General features: G+C 40.0%; 1 protein-coding gene across 2 annotated transcripts in view; it reads left to right on the forward strand.

Moving 5' to 3' along the window:
- Nucleotides 1-23996, forward strand: part of BMPR2 (bone morphogenetic protein receptor type 2) — a 172464-nt gene that overhangs the window by 102383 nt on the left and 46085 nt on the right. The window contains exons 2-3 of one of the 2 annotated variants that reach the window (XM_034786516.1): nt 967-1140; nt 4081-4260. In XM_034786516.1, coding sequence (XP_034642407.1) covers nt 967-1140; nt 4081-4260 — 354 coding nt within the window. Of the gene's footprint in view, nt 1-966; nt 1141-4080; nt 4261-23996 lie in introns of those variants that run through there. The other variant, XM_034786517.1, reaches the window with a different exon arrangement.

A 23996-nucleotide genomic window follows, 5' to 3' on the forward strand; every position in this document is an offset into this window, starting at 1 on the left:
GAGCCCTGGAAGCTCCCTAAAAGTGTGTGTGTGGGGGGGGACACTGGTGCCTGGACCATGACCCCAGCTCCTGCTCCACCCTTGCTCGGCCTCCTCCCCCCAAAGCCCCTCCTGTGCTCTGCCTCAAGGCCCTGCTCCTGCTTGGCCTCTTGCCCTGAGGCCCTACCCTCACTCTACCTCTTCCTGGCCCTACTCCCCCAAGGCGGAGAGGAGTGAGCGGCGGGTGGCAGGGAGCCTCTGGGGGAAATGGCGAAGCAAGGGCGGAGTGAGGGCAGGTCAACGGTCTGGGCGCCAGTGGCCCCCCACTTCTCACGAGCTTCCAGCAGCAGTGCTCCAAAGGTGGCAGGCCAGCACGCCTCCAAAGGGAGGCACGCTGCATCCGGCATTTCTTGACCATTTGGGGAGGCTTAGCCTCCTATGCCCGCCACCCGTCGGTGATGCATACACAATATTGGACTGGACTGGTAGTCCAGTGGGAGCCCATCAGCGTTCAGCTTGATTTAGCTCCTGATGCCAAAAGGATCTGGAAGTAATTAAATGATAATACACTTAGCACTGGCAAAAGGATGTGTACCATGTCGCTACCGAGCAATCATAATAGGTAGGCTGGAGAAGCCTCCCAACTGATGCACACTGTGCATTGGAATAATTTGTATTCCGTATCTGTAAAGTTTCAGAAATCTACATTTTTTTAATGCACTTAGTCATGTTTTTTTGTTGTTGTCATCATATTAACCTTGGAGTAGACCTTAGCTTTGTTTGTGACTGCGGGATTACAGGTTAAAGGATAGATGTTCATATGCCAAGAACAAAATACTCTTGAACGTTGGCTTTTGAAAGACCTAAATCACCCTTTCTATGCTAGACCTAGTGGGCTGATTATGATGTATGCATATATGCAGACATTTTTATGAAAAATTGGTTACAATCTAGAAATTGATTTTCCTGTTTTCTTTTCTTCCCAAGCTACCCAGAGTGAGGAGCGGCTGTGTGCATTTAAGGACGCATATCAACAGGACCATGGAACCAATGAGAATCAAATCTCTCAGGAGAATGGCACGATTTTATGTGTGAAAGGCACCAGCTGCTATGGACTTTGGGAAAAAACACGAGAAGGAGACATACATCTTGTAAAACAAGGTAAGTGACAGTTAAGCTTTGCTAATCCTTTTGTGTAGAAGTAACCTGTTGGTATGAAGGCTTTAATTTGCAAGGCTTTTTTTTGCTAAACAATTAGATAAATCTTGTTCTTCTTCTTCTGAAACTTACTGTATGGCAGTTTATTAGGTGTGAACAGAAAGTTCCTTTTGAAAAAAGAAAAGTGCTTTGAAAGACTAATAGGTACATTTTCAGTGCATAGTTCAAGGCAAATTAGGCATAAAACACCTTTTAACCCTGCAAGTCCAGATTAAAGCTGCTTTCCTGGGTGAATTGTAGTACATTTCCTAAATTGGCAATATGTCTGATAGAGAGTAAACTTCTCTTTAATCAGAGATGTTCATTTTACATTAACTGTATGTGTTTGATTATGAAGGACTCTATATACATGAATATAATAAATATGTCACAAAATTATAATTTTCTCAAAAATACTTCCACTAATCAACCAATCTTGCTCACTAGAGAATTGGTATTTAGTGATCAAGGACATTAAGAGAGTCATAGCTACAGTAAAAGTCATATTTACTCTGAGCAAATGCCATTTAATCCAGGTGTAGAACTTTTAGGCCATTTCTAAGTCATTTTTCAGCAGAGACTGATAATCACATCTGATAACCACACTGTAGTAGTTTAGGGAAGTGTGTAAATATCACTGGGAACCAGGTAAAAACACCACATATATTTTTCTTGTAACCTAACTCAAACTGTGTTCCCAATCTCCAGAGCTGAAAGGCTAGAACATTAATTTAATCTTTCACTTAGACTATCTCTGATTCTCTTTTATCAGTAGTTAGAGGTATCTGAATGGTACTTTAATCCATTCTGGATGTAGAAAATGTTCTTTTCCACAAAATTTTTAATATATTTAGAGGAAATGATTGGGGCTTGATCCACTTCTGCTGGCAACATAGCTGCAGATTACAATCATTTGCATGATAGGGCAACTATTCTTTGGGGTCTGCACCTCAAGGATATTTGCTCTTTTGTCCTCTAGAGTTTCTACGAGGGAGAACAGTTTTAAATTGTGGCCAGCGTACCTCCCGGGCAACACTGGGTTACTGTAGATCTCCTGGAACGTGTGATGATTGTGGGTGACTCATACTATTGAATGGCCTTCTCCAAGGAGACTTTCCATTGCAAGGGGGCTCTATGCACTGGATTAATCCAGTCGAAGGTAGCATAACAGAGGGATGATTTGAACACTTCATATTTAAAGACACAGTGTGCAGTGTCCCAGTCAGTTACTCTTATTATTTTAATCATGTTTTTTTAAATATATTTGGGGGGCGGGTTTAATTAGGGGTAGAGGTTGGATAAGGGATAATGGCAGGAATGGGGGAGTTAGTAAACCTAAAAATAAGAGCATAGGAAAAGGAATTAAGGGGAAGAAGGTTGGGAACAGTGGTGAAGGGAAAGTGATGGGGAATATTGCAGTAAATTATTAGAGCTATTAAAGAAGACAAAGCTACATTTGGAAGGGCTTTCAAATTAAAGACAAGAAACTTTTTCTTGTAGTGCTGGTGGAACTCAGAGTGAGGTAATGTGGTCAGAGCAGCAAGCCAGAAGGATAATCTTAACAGCAGCATTTTGAATGGATTCGATGAGACAAGTTTGCTTTAATGAATACCAGAGAGGAAGAACTTGCATTTGTCAAGACACAAGATCAGAATAGACAGAATTTTATAGATATTACATAAGAATAATCTGCAGGATTTAGACATGGCCTGACTTTATGACTTTAGAGAGAAGGTCAAGACAAAGATGACATCCAGATTGTGGGTCCAAGTGACTAAGAGGATGGTACTGTTGCCTGTGGTGTCAGAAATGTAGGAAAAAGGGATGATCTGCGGGGGAAAGATCAAGTGCTCTGTTTTGGCCATGTTGAGTTTAGGGTGACAGCTGGATACCTGTGAGATGTCAGAAAGATAGGTAAAGATGTGGGTTTTGATGAATGGGAGAACAGGTGAATTTGTGAGTCATTAGTCTGAAGGTGGTAGCTCAGTGGTTCTAAAACTTTTGTACTGGTGAACCCTTTCACATAGCAGGCCTCTGAGTGCGACCCCCTCCTTATAAATTTTAAACACTTTTTTATATATTTAACACTATTTTAAATGCTGGAGGCAAGCAGGGTTTGGGGTGGAAGCGGACAGCTCTTGACCCCCCATATAATAACCCTGCGACCCCCTGTGGGGTCCCGACCCCAAGTTTGAGAACCCCCGTGGTAGCTGAAGTCTTGCAAGCATATAAGATTAACCTACTCATCTGTGGAAGGAAAGAAAGAAGAGGTCCAAGGATGGAGCCATGTAGGAACCCCACTGAAAGTTAGTCTGGGGGATAAGAAGGATCCACCAAATGAAACCGTGAAATATGATTAGAGAGGGTAGGAGAAGAGCTAGAAGAGGGAGGATGGAGTTACAAAAGTTGAGTGAGGACAAGATTTCAAGGAGAAGTGCATGTTCGAAGGTGTCAAAGGCATAGATCTAAGAGAGGAAGATGGAGTACTGGCCCTGAAATCTGGCCAGAAAGAGATCACTGGAGATTTTGGGTAGAGCAGTTTCAATGAAGCATAGAGGGTGGATGCTAGATTTGGGGAGTGTCTAGGATGGAACTGCAGAAGAGGAACTCCAGATTACAGTTGTAGATGGCACATAGGACGTATTTGGAGATGAAGGGAGGAAGAGAGGCTAGGTGATTAGTTTTAAGAGTGTGGGGAGCCCAAGGTTGTTTGTTTTAAGATGGAGAAAACTAAAGTAGGCTTATACTGGAACAAGAGAAGCCTGATGAGAGTGAGAGGTTGAGGAGGAAAAAATAGTTAATTAATTATATTTATTAATTATATTTAGTATATAAAAATGTAAACACTGGTGCAAAATCAATTTTGGTACCATTTGGTACCATTTCACTTCCTTCCTTTTGCAGGATGCTGGTCTCACATAGGAGACCAACAGGAGTGTCAATATGAGGAGTGTATAGTAACAACCACCCCTTCCTTGATTCAGAATGGAACGTATCGCTTCTGCTGCTGCAGCACTGACTTGTGTAATGTCAACTTCACTGAAAACTTTCCTCCTCCTGACCCAACTGATACAACACTTTTCAGTAAGTCAAAACTCCTAGACCTACATGATTTCATGCTTTAAGTATAATTAATTTGAGAAAGACTTATTTTTCATGCTACTATGGAGTATTGATAGAAACCTAAAGCTATACTGTGCTGCTTTTGTTGTTGTTGTTAAATTAAAGTACATTGGCACTTCACTGCTGCTTTTATTCTTTCACAGAGGTCATACATTATCTTGCTTTGTACTTTCAAATCATTTAGGTCCTGTACACGCTGGGATTGGAACTATGCAATCTCTATAAGAACGTTCAAATATGGCTGTTGCTTAAAGAATTCTAGCGTGGTTTTCTGCCTCTTGTGGTCAGGGGTTATTTTCCGGTGCATGCAAGCCAAATGGTACCTTAGACTGTCCCCTTGGGTTGTCTGTCATGGGGTTATTTGTCAAAAAGACACTCTCCATTCTAATCAGGGAAACCATGGTAGAATCCTATTAGCAACAATTATATATAAATATGGTTATAACTAGCACCCTTCTGATCCCACTGTGAAAAGAGCATTTTAGATTCTGTATACAGTGTATTGTAAAGTTGTACACTGTAGTGCCCAAACACTTAAAGCACAGTATGGTTTGGTCAGAGTATATGGAGTCAAAATGTGTTCCTTGATCATAGTACAGTCTTGGATTTTGTAGGGCTGTAGTAAACTTCAGGAACGTGATTAAAACACATTCAGAATCTACATAGCAGTACTGTACCACCTTGATAAGCATATTGGGGTACTACAGTGTTGTAAACAGACTGCCCAATATAGTAACTTTATATACTGTGAAGAGATCATATCTTATAGCATAAGTGATAGTAGGAAGATGCAGCTAAAACCAAAAGAGATGCTGCTTTGATTAAGGTTTAGATAACAGTACTGCCAGTAATCTCCAGAAATCTGAACTGATGAACTTTCATTGCCTTCACTTTGACAGAAAAGAGTGAGAATTAAAATAAGAGAAGAGATTTCTGTGCAAGATGAGTTTCCTCACTGGAATCTTCACAAGCTATTCTAATCTCTGTTCTGTTTTGTAATTGTGTAATTTGTGACTATCAGCAGCTCTTGCCTGCAATACATGTTTCACACCACCCAACTTAATAGTGTCAGAGAACAGAAAAGAAAGAGGGGGCTGTAAGAGAGCAATTTGTATTAATCCCTGTCATGATTGCTATGCCAGGATCTTTTTGTCCTGTCGGCAAATTGAAATAGAAGAGCCTTGAGGTGGCTAGTGTCATTCCCAGGAACCTGGCCTGACAGGAAATCTGGAGCTAATTTTGTTGCATCACTCCTCAACAGAAAGAGGTAGAAAATTCCAGCAGTTTTAATGGCTTAATCTATACTTCCGTACAACCTTCTTCACTGACCATAGAAAGCCCTTGTAAATAAGGCATTTTGTGAATGTGGAGTTCTGGATTATTCATATCTAGGTAAAATTAATGGTCTACCTCTGGAAAATGGCTACTTTTTTATAAGACCTTTTCTTTGTTCACATCTGATATTTGGTTTAGCCTAGAACCTCTCACTGTATGGCATTGAAATTCTGTTAGGAATTCTACATGGATTTGACATATTAGATAGCAATATTTAAGCTTTTACAAAGAGAAAATTTATAAATTACATAACTCAAATGCTGAAGAATGCCTGTATGTCTGATAAACGTGAGAAAATTTACAGTTTTTCTCACATGTTTATCAGACACACAGGCAATCATCAGCGTTTGATTTATGTAATATAGGTAAGGTGATCCAATCCCATTTTCCTTGGATTCTGCTAAAATCAGAAATCTATTTATTATGTATTGAGAAGTGAAAAAAATAACTATTTACGAGAGCATAGCTTAGAAAGTAGTGCCAAAATTTCAAAATATCCACTCCTGAAAGTAATCCTTATCCAAATTCTTTTAGTTCTAATGTAAAACACAACAAAATGTAAACATTTAATAGATGTGGTTGCAAAGTTTAAGTAATGTGAAAGATGGAGATTCATTTTGGAAACCTCACACTGCAAGATAGTAAGTCTTTTTTTCTTAGACCAACCTGTTTTCATTCAAAATAGCTGATGCATGAAGGCTTCATACAAGACTTAGTTGCTACATATAATCATTCTCTTTCTTATGGCTCTTTTTTTTTCTCCCTACATCAGTGTGATTTGATTTCTAGCAACTGGTACAATCGTGACAGTCTCTGTGGCACAAGATCAAACATGCAATAACTCACTTATGCCAGAGCTGGACGGGGAACAATTTTCCTGTCTTGAGAATTTTTTTTTTAATTTCAGAAAGTTTTCCCATCCCAAATTTGGGGAGACAGTCAAACATGTCAAAAATTTTCATGAACAGACAATAAAAAAAAAGGTGGCTCTGATCAATGAAAACATTTTGTTTTGATAATTTCAAAAGATTTCTGTTAAAACTGAAATTTTCTTATGAGCAGATTTAGTTTAGACAGTTGGCATTTTCTGATGGAACGATGTTTAGTTGAAAAATTTCCAACTAGCTCTTCTTACACCCTGATCCAGTAAAGCATTTAAACTATACTTAACTTTAACCATGTAAATAGTTCCATAGAAGTCAAAAACATGCTTAATTTTCTCGAGAGATTGGAGTCTTACATACATTTATAAAATTCCGTTCAGGGCATTGAGAGGTAACCATAGATATTCTTTTGTTGTAACTTTTCCTTTCATGCACAACAGAGCATGCACAAATAGAACTTTGTTTCATATGACATTTTTCATACTCATGATATTCTAATGCACAATTTAAAAAAAGAGTTGGGCATTAATAAGTGTCTATGTAAGTAGTCATTAAGGGCATGATATATCCAAGTTTTCAAAAGTGGCCTCTAATTCCTGGAATACCAAATATAAATTTGAAAAGTAGGTTGATTATTAAGAGAATCTGAAAACATTACAGACATAAATAAATTAAAAGCTAGTCAGTTTAGAAAAGTGAGTTGTTAATGCTTACAGGTACTGTACTGCCAGTGAGTCAGCCAATTTTATGGTTTAACAGTTGTGTTTATTTTGCTTTTCAATTTTTTGTATTCCACCTGTAGCTGTGTGTGAAAGACATGCACAAACTGACTGTAGGGTACTCAAATACACAAAATAAAAAACCTGAAAAAATCGAGAAACTCTTTATTTTTCTTTGACCTTTTTCAGTTACAGTAATTTTTGGTCTTACAAATAAAAATAGTAGGTCAAAATTTCCAACAAAAGGGGGATTTTATATTTAAATTTCAGCCCCATCATTTTTTGAAAGATACTTTTATAAACAATGAAAAATGAGATGTAGAATAGAATGGTCCCTGAAATCACTGTGCAGTGTGTTCAAATTAGAGTTGTTACAGGAGCCGAGCCATTGCATTGAATTTTCTGACCATCATGCATGTAAAATCTCAGCTAACTAACTATTCTTTTTTTTAAATAACCAAAAAGAAAAATAAGGTCCTGGAACTTTTATTTAACAGTTCAGTCGTTCATTTAAATAATCTCTCATTTGACTAGCCGTAATACCCACCCTTAATACTTTTAAGATAGTATGGGAGAGACCAAACCTTTTCTGCTTGGTAGCCAGCATTTTCAAATCAAATTTTGTATACTCTGTGGGATGTAGTGCACTATATATTGCCATATCCTGCCAGTATAAAGCATCCAAAATTGGGGATGTTTGTGTCCTTCAGATGCTAAGGGTGCAAGAAAAGTGAGGAATGACATTTATGCGAAGCTTGAAGATTTATATCTACTGTATATTATTTTGAGTTATAGAAGTGTATAATGTCTTTTTAAAAAAATCTACACTTTTTTTGGAAAACATTTTATTTCACACTCTGATAAGTCAAACTTGATCAGATGGATTTACCAAAAAAGGTGGTAATAAATAATGACTGACAGGAGGCAAAGTTTGACCTTGTGGTTAAAGGTTTCTAGAGATCTGGGATTGATTCCTGGGCTCTGCCAAAGATTTTCTATGTGATCTTGGGCAAGTCACTTAATCTCTCTGGGTCTCAATTCTATATTTGTAAAGTGAGCATAATATTTCCCTGTCTCACTGAGTATTGTGAGAACAAATTATTTAATATCTGAGTCACTTATATACTATGATGTTCAAGTGCATACAGGAACCTGTATAGGTAGAATAAGATTGTATCCTTGATCATACGTATGTTATCATTAAAATGTTGAAATTACTAAAGCAATGAAATTCAATATTAAGATTGTGTTTCTGTAACACATTCTGTTAGGTATATATGTTATGTTTCTAGTTTAGGGAAACTGTGTTGATTTTTGTTCTTTTCATAGTAAATGTCGACTTCAATTATTAGAGGATTTGGAAGGTTATTTAAAACAATAGCATAAGGTATTATTTATGTAAAAGATTTGACTAACTCCCACAACAAAACAAGTAGGTGTTTCTCTGTTTTGGATTGCTGATTTAATGGTTTAACATTCCAGAGATGCATCATGACCTTCCTTTGCTTAATGTCCTTACCACTAAAGTAAAACATTATTTGTGTAAGAGTGCATACAAGTTTGTGAAAACTTTCTTGCGAAAGCTACACTTTTTTTTTTTATTTTTATAAAGTGAATAGCTGGGTCAGGTGAGTGAAGGTGGCATCCTGATGCTGCTCCTATTGTATGCAGTGTAGTTGTAGCTGTATCGGTACCAGGATACTAGAGAAACAAGGTAGGCGAGGTAATATCTGTTGTTTGACCAACTCCTGTTGTTGAGAGAGACAAGCTTTCAAGACTTGAAGAGCTCTGTGTGGCTCAAAAGCTTGTCTCTCTCACCCACAGAAGTTGGTCCAATAAAAGATATTGTTGCTCCTATTGAAAGTTTAGAATTAGATCATTTCAGTTGCCCTAATCCTGCTCAGTCTCGCTTCTTATCTTGAACTGTTTTTCTTGAGAGTAGCATTTGATACTGGCTCCTCAAAATTGACACTCCTTTTTATTTCAGTTTTTCAGCAAATGCAGAGCCTGGGCAATTTCATTCTCGGGTGATACTAGTTTTATACAGATGGAGCACTTCTCTCTATTTTGGCAGTGTTCTGTCTACTCAAAGACAGTGATTTGTCAATAAATGTGCTTCCCTATTTGAATTCTTTTCCTTGCCCATCCTCACATGATAAATGGTCATGATTCAAAGTAAAGTTACAGACTGCTGGAAAATGGTCAGTCTCTTGTAGAGGAGAGAAGTAAAAGCAAGGTCCAAGTGGCATTCTATCCTTGATCTCTTGCAGTGTGTGAGACGGATGAGGCCGAGTAAGATCTGTGCTTCAGCATGTGTGTGTGGAGTGGGCCAAAGTCACAAGTTTATTTAATCTTTTCCGGGTTAAGAGTGTCAGGATGAGAAAGGGCCACCTTTTTGCCACTGCTCCTCCTTGTCCTGGTGGGAAAGGACCAGATTAGAGAACACTACCCATCCTGATTCTCCTCTTCACTGGTTGTGGGGAGGATCTGACCAGTAGAAGTCACAACATCCCACTTTGCTTCTTGGGAAGTGGTTGGAGGAAGGATTAAGCCACTTCTCCTTGTGCACTTGAGCGAGAGAGAGATTAGGCTGTTGGACACTGTGACGAGTTCCCCCCCCGGGTGCCACTGAGCCCTCTGACCCGCCAGCCTGGATTCCTTCTCACATTGTGCTGCTGTGACAGGCTGCAGACCTGCTCCTGGTCCTACACTTCCTCCAGCATTCACACAGGTAGGGACGCACCCAGCTGCAGTTACATGCAAGTTCTCTGACCAGCTACTGCATGAACAAACAATAGAGTGGCTATAGCCAAAATAACCATGAGCTTCCCAACCTAGGACCCCTCCCCCCAAAATATAAAACCAGAATTATACCATCTTGCAGTGCACAGGGGTTTGTAGAGTGTAAGATCATAGATTTCACCCCTCCCTCCCCCCCCTCAATGTGGAGAGGAATATGCAACAGCCTTTGCCACTTGAGCTACGATTTCCCATGCATTTCACTCAAACTCACTGGTTTAGATAAAGAAAAAACAATCTACAAAAGATAGATTTTAAGTGATTATAAGTGATAGCAAACAGATCAAAGCAGATTACCTAGTATTATTAAAAAAAAAAGCAAACTAAGCTTAATATACTAGACAGATTGGATATGAATTAGCAGTTTCTCACCCTTAGAGGTAGTACAAGCAGGCTTGCAGATTTTTAAGGGACAAGCTGCACTTGCTTTATAGTTTGGAATCCCCAGGTCTTTACAGGCTAGAAATCCCTTCAGCCTGGGTCCAGCACTTGCCCCAGTTCAGTCTTTTTTCCTCAGGTGTTTCCAGGAGTCCTCTTGTGTGGGGAGTGAAGAACAACAGATGTCTCTCCCTGCCTTATATAGCTTTAGCCTATAGTGGGAGTCCTTTTGTCCCAAACTCAGTTTGTGGAAAAACGGAGATATCCCAAGATGGAGTCAGAGTCATGTGGCCCGGTTACATGCCCTTGCATACCTTGCTGAGTCATAGCAACCATTACTTACATGCTGCCTGGAACGTTTACAGGAAGGTTCAGTTCTTCCAGGATCCATTGTGTTTGCTGATGGGTCATCAGCACTGTCTGGCTTCTTCATTTTTATACCAAAAAGGCTAGTTGTGGATGTCACCCAAAGTAAGCATGATTGAAATACAGATACATAGTCAATATTCCTAACTTTAGATACAAAAATGATACTTGCATACATAGGATAATCATATTCAGCAAAGCATAACTTTTCCAGTGACACCTCACATGACCCATCTTGTACAAAATGCATCATAATTATGTCATAATCATATCATCATAATATCACTGTGAAGAATATGGGGTGCAGTGTCACAGACACCACACCTATTTTTTCTGCTCAGTGAAAAGATGGGACAGAATGGATCATTGTCCTTTCCTCAGTGTCTTGCAAGGAAATGGCAGGTTGTAGGAGGGGTAATCTTGAAGTACTTACTGGGGATGCTGAATGTCCTATGAAAAGGGAATTTGCCTGGAGAAAGCTAGGTGTTTCATATGAATGGACCATGCCTTTCATGTCTGAGTATCATGCACAGTGAAGATGAGTATCTTAGGGAGTGGATACAGGTGAGTGCACATGGGTTTGGTATATGCCTTTGCTAAGGGAAAGCATGCAGAGGGCTGCACATGGGAATAGAGCATAAGAAGGAGGTATCTATGAGGGAGATTGTGGCATATGCCCTTTAAATGGTAAAATCATTTTAAAAAAGTGGTTTTGATTCTTTTTCAATTACTGACAAAGCTTTGCAACATTTTTTTATACCTGCTCCTTAATCTTTTAACTGACTCTTCAATTCTTTTTCTAATTTTTGTCTGAAAATTGAAAAATGGTTTAAAAATCTAAGAAGGTAGACTTGTTGCCAGGGGAACCAGAATGGGGGGGGCAAGGGGCAGTGACCCTCCCACTTTAGAAAGTGGATGGGCCTGGCCCGTCCACTTTTTGCCATGAACCTAACCCCCTAACTCTCCTCTTTCCGCCGAGGCCCTAACCTCTGGCCAGGACAGAAGCTGGAGTCCAGACTAGGTAAGAGCAGCCCAGGGAGCCTGGGCAGCTGTGGGGAGCTGCAGACCCTTCATCTACCCAGAGTGGGGGCAGGGGGGCTGAGAGCAGCCCCCGGCCCATATCCCTACCCCCTGGGCAACCCACCTAGGACAGGTGGAGGGTCTGCGGCTCCCCACAGCTGCCCGGTCAGCTCTTACCAGGGCCTGGCTGCAGCTCTTCAGCCCCTGAGGCCCTACCCCCAGGCCAGGCCAAAAGCTAGAGGTGTATCGGGGTAAGAGCCACGGGGGCAGCTATGGTGAACTGCAAACCCACCACCTGCCATGGGCTGAGGGCCCAGGGGGTGGGGACATGGCCCTGGGGCTGTTCTCAGGTCCCCCATCCTGGGCAGGTGCAAGGGTCCAGGCTCCCTGGCCCGGCTCCAGCTTCTGGCTTGGCAGGGAGGGCCTCGGGGGAAGAGGAGGGGTAGGGGTGTGGCCACAGAGGGGGTGGGACCTCACGCCTCCCCCCCCCCCACACACACACACTTTTAGGAAGAATCTATCATCCCTGCTTGTTGCCATTGGTTATTTGATTGTAGGAAGTAAATTAAAAGGTTTTCTGTTTATTTAATATGGGATGCAGACTGAGTGCATTGATCAGAGAGTGACCATGTTTTGGAAGCACAAAATCAGGACATGCTAATTAAGACCAGCGAGGGTGGACATTGAACGTGAGTAAAAAGGTTTCAGCATGTGGGATTAAGAAATGGGGGGTACAAATGGAGGAGATGAGAATGGTGGCAGGGAGCCGGTGTGGAGCAGGTTAAGGCAGTTCAGTATCCACCTACATGTTTATACTGAGATTGGGACAAAATCCAGCTTTTGCAGAACCAGCAAAAACACTTCAGACGGTCTCTTAGAACCAGGATACCTGGTCACATGAGTCAGGTAATGTCTATTAATGATTGCAGTTAGAAGTGGATCTACCAAAAGCTGAATATCTCTTAAAGATTGACTTTAGCGGCATTTAATGTTTTAACCATATAGAAACACCAGTCTCTCAACATCAAACCTATCTTTACTGAATTTAAAATAGAAGCTTTGTGTGTAACTGTGGTCTGAACATTTGAAATGTTGTAAGCTGTGAAGACAGAACCTCCTGTAACAAGAAAAACTAAAGTCTATGTAGAGGTATGTTGATACAGATCTATATGCATTAAAGATCAAAATGCTGATAACAGACACACAATATATTTATCTCAGTTTTGTTTGTAAAAGTGGGAACATTTCAAATAAATTTTTCCTAAAGGCATTTCACTTTGATAAAGCAATAAATAGGGAATTTATTCACAATCTGCTGTTTTCATTTCATTGGATAAATGAGAGCAGCACAATGTGTCTGTTTAATCAGGACTGTATTAGCAGAAATCAGTAGTATGGTATAACACTGAGTTCAGAGAAAAAGGACCTTACCAGTATTCTTCAGAAAATATATTGGAAACTGAAAGAGAGCAGTGGGTAATAGAAAATAGGGTTTGACAGTTGCTTTGATATAACTTGCCTTGATATAACCTTGATTTTGTGTGTCTAATGACAGAGGTGAAGTCAGATTTGTTTTTAAAGTATAAAAAAAATTGTTTCCACTGTTTTTCAATTCCGATTTCTTATTTAGAACTTAATCCTGCAAGCACACATTTGCTTAACTTCAAGCACGTAAATGGTCTCTTTGACATCACTGTGTTAGATTGGGGCAGGGACCAAGTTGTCTTGTGTGTCTCTAAAGTGCTGCACATTCCTCTAATACTGTACAGACATATCTCCATTTCTACAATGATCAATACCCCCCACAACACACCTTTCAAGATTCTTGGGTCCTACACATACCTATCACAACATGTGATATACCTCATCCAGTGCATCAAATGACCCAACAACAATTATATGATTGAAACTAAACAATCACTATACTCTCAAATGAACTCACACAGAAAAGTGATGAGACAAAAACACTATCATCTGTAGCCGAACTCTTTTCACAAAGTGATCACTCCATATCCAACCTGTTGGTACTTGTCCTCAAAGGAAACCTGCACAGCATCTTTAAAGGGCAAGCCTGGGAACTTAAATTCACAACTGTGCTACACACTAAAAAACGGACTCAATAGGTTTACTGGTTTTATGTCTCATTACAGCAATGCGTAACACACTACACTGCCTGCTAAACCTTAACTGCCCACTTCATTTTAAGTGGTCTCCCACAACTTGTGTTTACCCCCTTTTTCCTTAACAATCTGTCCCAACTTTTATTTAGCTCAGCCATTCTGGTTTCCTTTCCCAGAACTGAAGGAGAGCTCTGTGAAGCTCGAAAGCTTGTACCTTCTACCAAAACGGAAGTGGGTCCAACAAAACATATTCCCTCACCTACCTTGGCGCTCTCTTATCCTGAGACCCACATGGCTACAACAACACTGCAAACAATCTGAATACAATGTAATAATCATCAGATGTCCATTTCTACAGTACATTTTGTATCTTTTATGTGAATGCTTCCTCAAAAGGAAGCCAAAGGCAAATACAGAGTATGAAAATGAAAATTCTTGGACAATGTTTTAGTGGAAAATTGGAAAATAAATCAAAAGGGCAGGGCAGGAGTTGGAGGTGGAATACTATATTGCCTCTTCTCTTTTTATGGCAAACAGGGAACAGGCAAGGATGATCTACTCTTCCAATCTTTAATCCAGTTGCTATGATGAGGAACTTGCTGATATATACATCTTACACACATTTTGCAATGCTATTTAATAGGCTGAGATTGAAGAGTAACTTTCAGGGTTCCCTGTGACTTGAGAAGTAGTGTGTTTGGGGCTTTTCTGGAATGAGGTGAAAGATGTCAAATACATTTTCTTGAAACACTCCATATTGGCCAACTTATAATACTGTTTCTGGTAGCAGCTTCTAAGAAAACTAAAACCTGACCTTTTGTCTCAATGGAAGGTGTAATAAATATGACGCTCTAGACTGGTGTGTTGTAGCCATGTTGGTCTCAGGATATTAAAGAGACAAGGTGGGTGAAGTAATATCTTTTATTGGAAATCAATCCAATAAAAAATGTTACCTCACCCACCTTGTCCCTCTATAATGGGGAAGTAGACTGACATGACAAGACTATTTCTCCTTTTGCTGATAGTCTTGAGATCTTCTCTGCTATGTCTGTAATTGGTTAATTCTGCTCAGGATACTTGGTTGCTGTTTGGCAGACACAATAAAAAGTCCTATGAATATTATCATGGATCCACAAGATTGGTGCTACACCCCCCCAGCTTTAGAACAGTCTGTACACAGAACCTCTTCAGTGTAGCAGACCCCCAAGAGGTCTCACTCTTCCTGCACAGGGTAGGCCACGTGGTCACTGCCTCCTTAGACTGAACCTCTGGGGCTCCAGCACTCTTCTTTCACACCGTGAGCTCTGTTCAATGAATCCAACTCAGATGGACTCCTGATAGAGACACTCTCCAGGAGTTAATGCACCTCACCAAGCATTTGCAGTGACTCTCAAACAGTGTTGTCATAACAGTTTGTTTATTAGTCAGCTGGAACACAGCATAGGAAGTCCTCAGGTTAGCATAGAGAAATGAAGGTTAAAGCATAGACCATTCTGGTTAGCCGAGAGCCCAGCCCATTGAACCTCATTGTTCAGGCTGTCTCTCCCTGTCTGTCCTCCTTGGTCACTTCCCAGGTGGGAGCCCAGACTCCTTCCAGCAGCTAACTCTTATCCCCCACCTCACATCTTCCCAGTACTTTGTTCTTGAGGTGGGGAAATCCGTCTTCTTCTGGGTGGTTGGTTCTTAGGTGTCAATGTTCTACTGATTGGATTTGCCATTGTCTTCTCAGATTTTCCATTGATATGGGGCCAGTCATTTTTAATGACTTCTTTGGGCTCAGAAAGCTAGACGTCATTCATACCTATGTCTCTTAGCCTGCCCTGATAGCAAACAGTCCTTCCTCCCACTTCAGGTAACCATGCAAAATATAGAGGAAACTGATGCACACAAAAGATTCATAAAAATATTACAGAAAATTCCCCCTTTGTCACCTCTAAAATTAGTAATAGTAAAATAAGGGGGAGGGAGGCTGCATATATAAGAATCGTATTATACTCTCATGTGGGTAAAAACTGATTTCCAAATATTCACTTGGTCCTTCCTTCTTGAGCTGGCAGGGCCTGGGAATGCTCTGAGAACAGTATATTCTGCTCCTGGGGGGTAAGGAAGTGGCAATTCAACACACAGTTTTTGTAGTCAAAACAGTTAATTCTTGTAACTCCCTGTTGTGGACTCCATTTCAGTTCTATTACTGAAATGAGATATACACATATAAACACTCTTACATTGGTACAGCTGCCAGCATGCTGGACAGTTACATCAATTTCACTATACAAAAACTGGGTTTAGACCAGCCCTTAGTGCACTGTAAAAGCTCTGTCTGAAGAAGGCAGTTAATCCTACAGTGATAGGTATTTAAGAAGTGATTAAGGCTGGGTACCTTAGGAAGTCCACATGAATGTTTACAGACTATTAGAAGGTTCAAAAGTTCATAGCAAATAGCTCCAGAATGAAATATCAGCCTCTCAAAAATACTCTCCCTCTAATTCCCATTGAAGACAGATGAATCAGATAGTTTGAGTTTCTAGGCAATGCCATTAAAAAAAATAAAAAAGAAAAGCTTTTTCAAAAAGTGAAAAACCTTCCAATATTTTAACTTTTATACCTCCTAAAACAGTTGTCCAATTCACTTCAAATTTGGCATAGTGTTTCTCTGACAACAGGAGACCACATATGGAAAATTAATTGCAGATTGGATTTGTTTTAAGGAATTTAGGGATGGGTGTTAGTCAGGTACAATGTTATCTAGGGAGTCAAAACCTTGGATCCATAATTACAGAGGCACTGATCTTGACTCAGTAGCTCAAGGTTGAGTTTTGTATTTGTGTTATATAAACACACAAAAATGATATTTTTAAATTGAATCTAGAGTTGTAGAGCTAGTTTAATTTATGTAATTACATTGGAATTCCAAGAATGTGGACTATTCCTGTGTCACGTGATTTTACTTTGCTCAGTTGTAGTTAATGTAGACTAAGGTGTAATGCTCATGTTCTGTGATCTTTGATGCTAGAAATTGAGATGACTGCTCTACTACTGTAGTTTGAATATAAAACGAGAATATATGAATCAAGACTTCAGCAATATAATTTGTTGTGCTGCTCTGTTACATTATTAAAAGCAGTAATGTATATTAACTGAAACATATGGCAAGTCTAGATATGCCATCAAGATATATCATAGCGTATTAAGAATTTCTAGAGATGAAATTTAGTAGAGATACATTATTAAACATGCCATCTTCCCTCCACTCATTTGCTCCATATTTTACAAATTAAACATTTGTCTATAAAGCACAGACCCTGTGGAAAAGGTATTGCTTTCTAGAAGCTGATCAAACTTAGAATAACAAAAATGTAGGACTGGAAGGGACCTCAAGAGGTGATCTAGTCTATTTCCCCACACTGAGGTAGACCAAGTACGCCTAGACCACTCCTGGCAGGTATTTCTCTAAGGCCTGGTCTACACTGGGGGGTGGGGGGTGGAATCGATCTAAGTTACGCAACTTCAGCTACATGAATAACGTAGCTGAAGTCGACGTACTTAGATCGACTTACCGTGGTGTCTTCACCCCAGTGAGTCGACTGCTGCCCCTCCCCCGTCGACTCTGCCTGCGCCTCTTGCGGAGGTGGAGTACAGGAGTTAACGGGAGAGTGCTTGGAGGTCGATTTATCATGTCTAGACTAGAAACAATAAATCAACCCCCGCTAGATTGATCACTGCCCACCGATCCGGCAAGTAGTGTAGACATACCCTAACCTGTTCTTAAAAACCTCCAAGGATGGTGATTTCACAGCCTCTCTAGGTAACCTATTCCAGTGCTTTAGTTAGTTAGTTTTTCCTGCTATCTAACATAAATCTTCCTTGCTGCAAACTAAGCTGATTACTTCTTGTCCAATCCTTAGTGAACATAGAGAACTGTTGATCACCATCCTATTTATAGCAAACTTGTAGGTATTTGAATACTGTTATCATATTCCCCCATCTTCTCTTTTCTAGACTAAACATGTACAATTCTTTCAACTTTTCCTCTTAGGTCATATTTTTTAATCCTCTTATCATATTTGTTGCTCACCTTTGGACTCTCTCCAATTTGTTCAAGTCTTTCTTAAAGCATAGTACCCAAAACTGGACATAGTTCTCCAGCTGAAGCCTCCCGCTTACATATGACATTCCTATTAATACAGTACATTCAAGAGTGATATTTGTCTTTTTTCATGACAGCATCACATTGTTGACTCATTACATTTTTGATCCATTATAACCCAGCTCCTTCTCAACAATACCACTGCCTAGTCAGTTATTCCCCATTTTGTATCTGTGTGTTTAATTTTTTATTTCTAAGTGTAGTACTTTGCAGTTGTCTTTATTGAATTTCATCTTACTGATTTCAGACCAATTCTCCAATTTTCATAATCTGGAGATATTAGCCTCACTGGGAGTATTATAATTTATAAATCCATCTTCTATTCTGCTTTGCTATTACCATTCCTCTTACTTGATTTTGTCATGGGCACAGATTTACCATGTTTATTTTTCGTCACAGTTGTTTGGTTGAAAGATTAAAAGGGACAAGGACAACCTTTAAGCTTTAGTTGTAAAGTATTCTCGGGTGCCATCTGCTAATACTATTGGCATTTAATTCCTACACCTTTTCTAACCTGAATGTGGTCATTGTGAGACAGATCTTAGCATGCAGAAAGTTTTCAATAACAAGAGGCAGATAGACAATCTAAGTAGTTTTGAGCACAAAATTGAATGCCAGTAATGTAGAATAATCTGTTTTAGATCACTGTATTAAATATGAATAACCCTATTCATGCAGAATACAGAATTATTACTTTAAAAATCTCTCAAGGGAATTTCTTTCCTGTTTTCTTAATTAAGTATTTTCTGTAAAAGCACTTGCTTCTGTCCAGTAATGTGGTAAATTTACAGATTGAAATTTGATGCTATAACAAAGCTTTGTCTAGCACTATGGCTTTGTCTACACTAGTACTGTAAGTCTGTCTAAATTAGTCTAGTTCAGTTACGTAAGTTACGTAACTTTAAGTCAACATAACTTGCATCGACATAAAGCAGTGTCTACGCCATGTTATGCTGATGGGATTTAGCACGGTAGTGAAGACAAGCCCTGATACAACATTTAAAAAAACAAGATTTTTTTTTTTTTAATCTTGATTGAACTGATTAAAGTTTTCACCCAAGTTTTGGACTACACCCATTAAGTGATAGCCCACTGAGGTGCCAAATAGGATTTACAGGCCAAGTGGCTAATGAATGCTGAGACCACTGTTGAACAGTACATGAACATTGGTTGCTGTGTTCCTCTCATGAGACCCTCTGATAGTGAATTCTTTCATGTGATCTGGTCTAAGAAGTCACTACCCTCTATGGTATTGTGGTTCTTTTGTGGTACAGTAGAACCTCAGAGTTATGAACACCTCTGAAATGTTTGTAACTCTGAACAAAACGTTATGGTTGTTCTTTCAAAAGTTTACAATGAATATTGGCTTAATACAGGTTTGAAACTTTACTATGCAGAAGAAAAAGGCTTCTTTTAATCATCTTAATTTAAATGAAACAAGCACAGAAAGAGTTTCCTTACCTTGTTAAATCTTTTTTTAAACTTTCCCTTTATTTTTTAGAAGATTAAGTTTAACACAGTACTGTATTGTATTGCCCTATGTATGTATGTATTTATGTATGTCTCTCTCTGCTGCTCCCTGATTGCATGCTTACAGTTCCAAATGCGGTGTGTGTTTGACTGGTCAGTTAATAAATCTAGTGTTCATAACTCTAAGGTTCTACTGTATCTGAGTGTCTTCCAGAAGTGGGAATTAACAAAAATGAATGTATGCCTAATCTGATAAATCTGAATCTTACTGCCTTACCAGAGGAAAACTGTGTGTCAGAGTGTAGTTTTTCTTTTTTTTTTAACTGCATGTTCTTTATAATGTTCAAAGGGAAGGCAATTTCAAAGTAGTGCACTGTGTATTTGGACTGGAATGTAGCGAGTTTTGTGATGAATCTTAGTTCTGGTTCAAGTGTGTGTTACAATCGGCCTCTGAGAAAGTCTTACTTCCTGTGCAAACAAGCATTGCACTTGTTTTAGAAAGTTCCATTGGTTCTGAGGAGAAAGTCCCAGAAGGTGAGGCAATCTTTTAGGTATGCTGGGCTAATGCCATTTAGTGCTTTGAAAATAAGGACTGATTTAATAAATTTACATTTAACAATGTGTTCAGTAGGCAGCCAGCAAAGAGAGCAGAGAACACCATGGCAAGGTACTTTGGTAATGTGTATTGCTGATTAGGAGTGCTACTGCATTCTGCACTGATTGCAGTTTTTCTTAAAGCTGATGCTTTCAAGCCCAAATAAATTGTGTTTTTATAATCCAGACAGGAGATGATGAAGACACTCACTAAAAGCTTCACCAGTGACCCCATGTACATAATTGTGCTATTAAAATCCCTGCTGGCAAAAAGGAAGAGATTCAAGAAAGATCAAGGGGAAAAAATGTACTTGTGGTTTTTATATTTTGCAGGGTATATGTACAGCTGTTGATTATATTTTAATTGTTTAAAGAGCAATTCTTAATCACGTTCTGAATAGCAGTGCCACGGTGAGTGCAGCGAAGAGCAAGATTCCTAATTCTATAAATTCACATGAAGGGCCTGAGCAACATGCCAAAATAATAACTGAACATAAACATTCTAAAGAACTGTGCCCATATCCTGCCTGTCACCACTGGTACTAGTGCAGCAGTTGCACACGTTTCACAGGAAACTGCACGGGGAATGCCATCTAGGAACTGTTAGAGCAGTGGTTCTCAAACTATTGTACTGGTGACTCCTTTCACAGAGCAAGCCTCTGAGTGCGACCCCCTTATACATTAAAAACACTTGCTTATATATTTAACACCATTATAAATGCTGAAGACAAAGCGGGGCTTGGGGTGGAGGCTCACAGCTCGCAACCCCCCATGTAATAATGTTGCAACCCCCTGAGGGGTCCCGACCCCCAGTTTGAGAACCCCTGTGTTAGAGCAACTGTAGTGATACAGGGTAAGAGAGAACAGAGCTGTGCCATACCTGACAGATGGCCCCAGCATTCAGTCTCCACACCCAGCGGCACCATGGGAGATATGCAGACCCCCAACTCCCAGAGAGGAGGGGCAGAGCCAGGTTGGGGTCTTCCACTCCCCTGTAAGTTCTCTGGCCCCAGCAGTCCATTCCCCCTACCTCTTTAGTATTTTATGGAGCAAGAACCCCTCACCTTCTTGGGAGTGGTATTTGGAAAAGAGAGAGTGCCAGCCTGACCTAAAGCAGGACATTTTTTTATCTTGGAACTCTTAAATGTGAAGATAGGTCTTAACAATTCTCAGAAGGTTTGGTTACTCTGCGCAGCTTTTGTTGCCAATTGGTTAATTATGTAAAACATAGAAGTGTCAGCATCAAGAAATAAGGACCAAGAAATCTAGTTATCCAACCTGGCTACTCTAGAGAGATTGATGTTCAGGAAACAAGAAGAACTTGATGGATTCAGAGAAATATGATATTTATTTCTGATAGTAACAGTCTGATATACATTTGAACACGTATGAAGTATCTGTGTTGCCAGATGAGATGCTCTAGCTTAGTTTTTATATAGAGCTTGCATATCCTTCTATTTACACCTCTACCTCGATAGAACGCTGTCCTCGGGAGCCAAAAAATCTTACCGCGTTATAGGTGAAACTGCGTTATATTGAATTTGCTTTGATCTGCCCGAGTGCGCAGCCCCGCTGCCCCAGAGCACTGCTTTACCACGTTACATCAGAATTCGTGTTATATCGGGTCGCATTATATTGGGGTAGAGGTGTACTTGTATTGTTTCTTTCCTCGTTCTCTTTTTCTTCTTATCCTGGACTTCAATCAGGTATTATTCTTCCCTGTCATCTTGCTTTTCTTTTGTTCTCTTCTTTTGGAAATCTTAGGAATATTGTTTTACTTATTGAAATTTGCTTTTGTTGGTATGCGCTATTCTTTATCTCTATTTTGGTTGTTATAGTGTATTTATAAAGTCATAAATAAAAAGAACAGGGCTCTGTTGCTATAGAAACTAAAATCCAATCATTTTAGGGCTAGTCTACACATGGCAGCACCTTAACGTGCCTTGTGTGGTCGCAGCGCTGGTTTAAAAAAAAAAAAAAAAACACTCACCTCCACAAGGGGCGTAACTACCAGCGCTGGGAGCGCGGCTCCCAGTGCTGGTGCACTGTCTACACTGGCGCTTTACAGCACTGAAACTTGCTGCGCTCAGGGGTGTGTTTTTTCACCACCCTGAGCGAGAAAGTTGCAGCTCTGTAAATTGCCAGTGTAGACAAGCCCTTAATAAAGTGTGAAAGAGAAACTTGTCCTTGTTGCAGTTTCCATTAGTACTGGCTTAGGAATGGGAAGTCTGATTGTAGGTTTCTAACTGCCTGAATAAAGTGTTTGCCTAACTGGGGATGCTTGCTACTATCATAATGGATACAGATCTTTCTAGATACAAATTTTTTTTCTGGTGCATGTTTGTTTAACGTGCTCTTACGTTTATTTTAAAGAAATCTTGTTTGATTTCACCAGTTCATTAAAGGACATTGCAGTGTTTGTTCACGATTTAAAAATTTTTAAGGAACAAATATGTGCTTTATCTTACAATCTAATCTATAAAAGAATAAATGAATGTGTCTTGTGGATGGTCCATATAGTGCATATCCATACAAATACAGGGCCACAGCTTTTAAGAGCCTAATTCCTTAGATAACTTTAGCAGCATGAGATGTATGTCTAAACGGGGTGAATTATGAATTCAACCCCCGAGGGCATGTGTAGAAACTGAAAGAGGAAAGGTGTAAGACAGGGCTTCTCAAACTTCATTGCACCGTAACCCCTTTCTGACAACAAAAATTACTACACAACCCCGGGAAGGGGGACCAAAGCCTGAGCTCCACCACCCCGGGCAGGGGTGCCGAAGCTTGAGGGCTTTAGCTTTGGGGGGGGGGGGGGGGGGGGGGCTCAGCCCCAAGCCCCAGCAAGTCTAACGCTAGCCCATTGAAACGGAGTTGCGACCCACTCTGGTGTCCTGGCCCACAGTTTGAGAAACACTGGTATAGCAGAAAGAAGAGACCCTTTCAAATGTGTTACTAAGCATTATATGCCTCATTAAAAAAATCACTATTGTAACCATGGTCAACATGACTCATGCTCCTTGTCCAATCCACATCTATTCCTTACCTTTTTCAAGTGTTTTTTAAGATAAAGATAGAGGCTGGGATTTTCAAAGGAGCCTAATGTAGTTCGGTGCTCAGATACCATTGAATCTGAATAGGACATGGCCACTTAATTCCTTTAAGCTCCTTTGAAAAGCCCAATCAGACTGATTACATATTTCCAGACTACCAATTAGCAACCCAGTTCTGCTGAGTGCCTCCTGTCTGGTTCAGAGGATGTTTACCTCCCATTAATTTGCATAGAAATTGAGGACACTCAGCATCTCAAAAGATTTGGTTCCAGTCCTGTTCCCATCAAAGCAAAAGGCAGAACACCCATTTCCATACCATTACTATGCTGGTAAAACACCTCATGTCCATATATAAAACTTCTTACAGTAGTGCACAGATATACACACACCTTCAAAGTTATACTTAGCCTGAGCAAGGCTCAAGCACCATTGCATCCTGCATCATCAGGTCACTGCAGCATTGTAACACTTGGACAGGAAATGTAAGTGTTGGAACTGCAGTAGTAAAGCTAATTCTAACAGTGTAGCCAGACAGTGTTCCTGCTTACCAGGTGGTGGCTCAGAACTCTTGCTTTGCCACCTGTCAACCTATTCACCAATTGTATGTACCCGGCTGAATCAATATTCAGCTGATCTATGCTCTGTCCAACCCTACTCTTCATTTGGAGCAACTTAGGATGTTCTTTCTTGGTCTTGTGGCACCTTTAAGACTAACAGATGTATTGGAGCATAAGCTTTCGTGGGTGAATGCCCACTTCGTCGGATGCATCCGACGAAGTGGGCATTCACCCACGAAAGCTTATGCTCCAATA

The sequence above is a fragment of the Trachemys scripta genome, chromosome 11 (assembly GCF_013100865.1).
Source record: "Trachemys scripta elegans isolate TJP31775 chromosome 11, CAS_Tse_1.0, whole genome shotgun sequence".
NCBI lineage: Eukaryota > Metazoa > Chordata > Testudines > Emydidae > Trachemys > Trachemys scripta.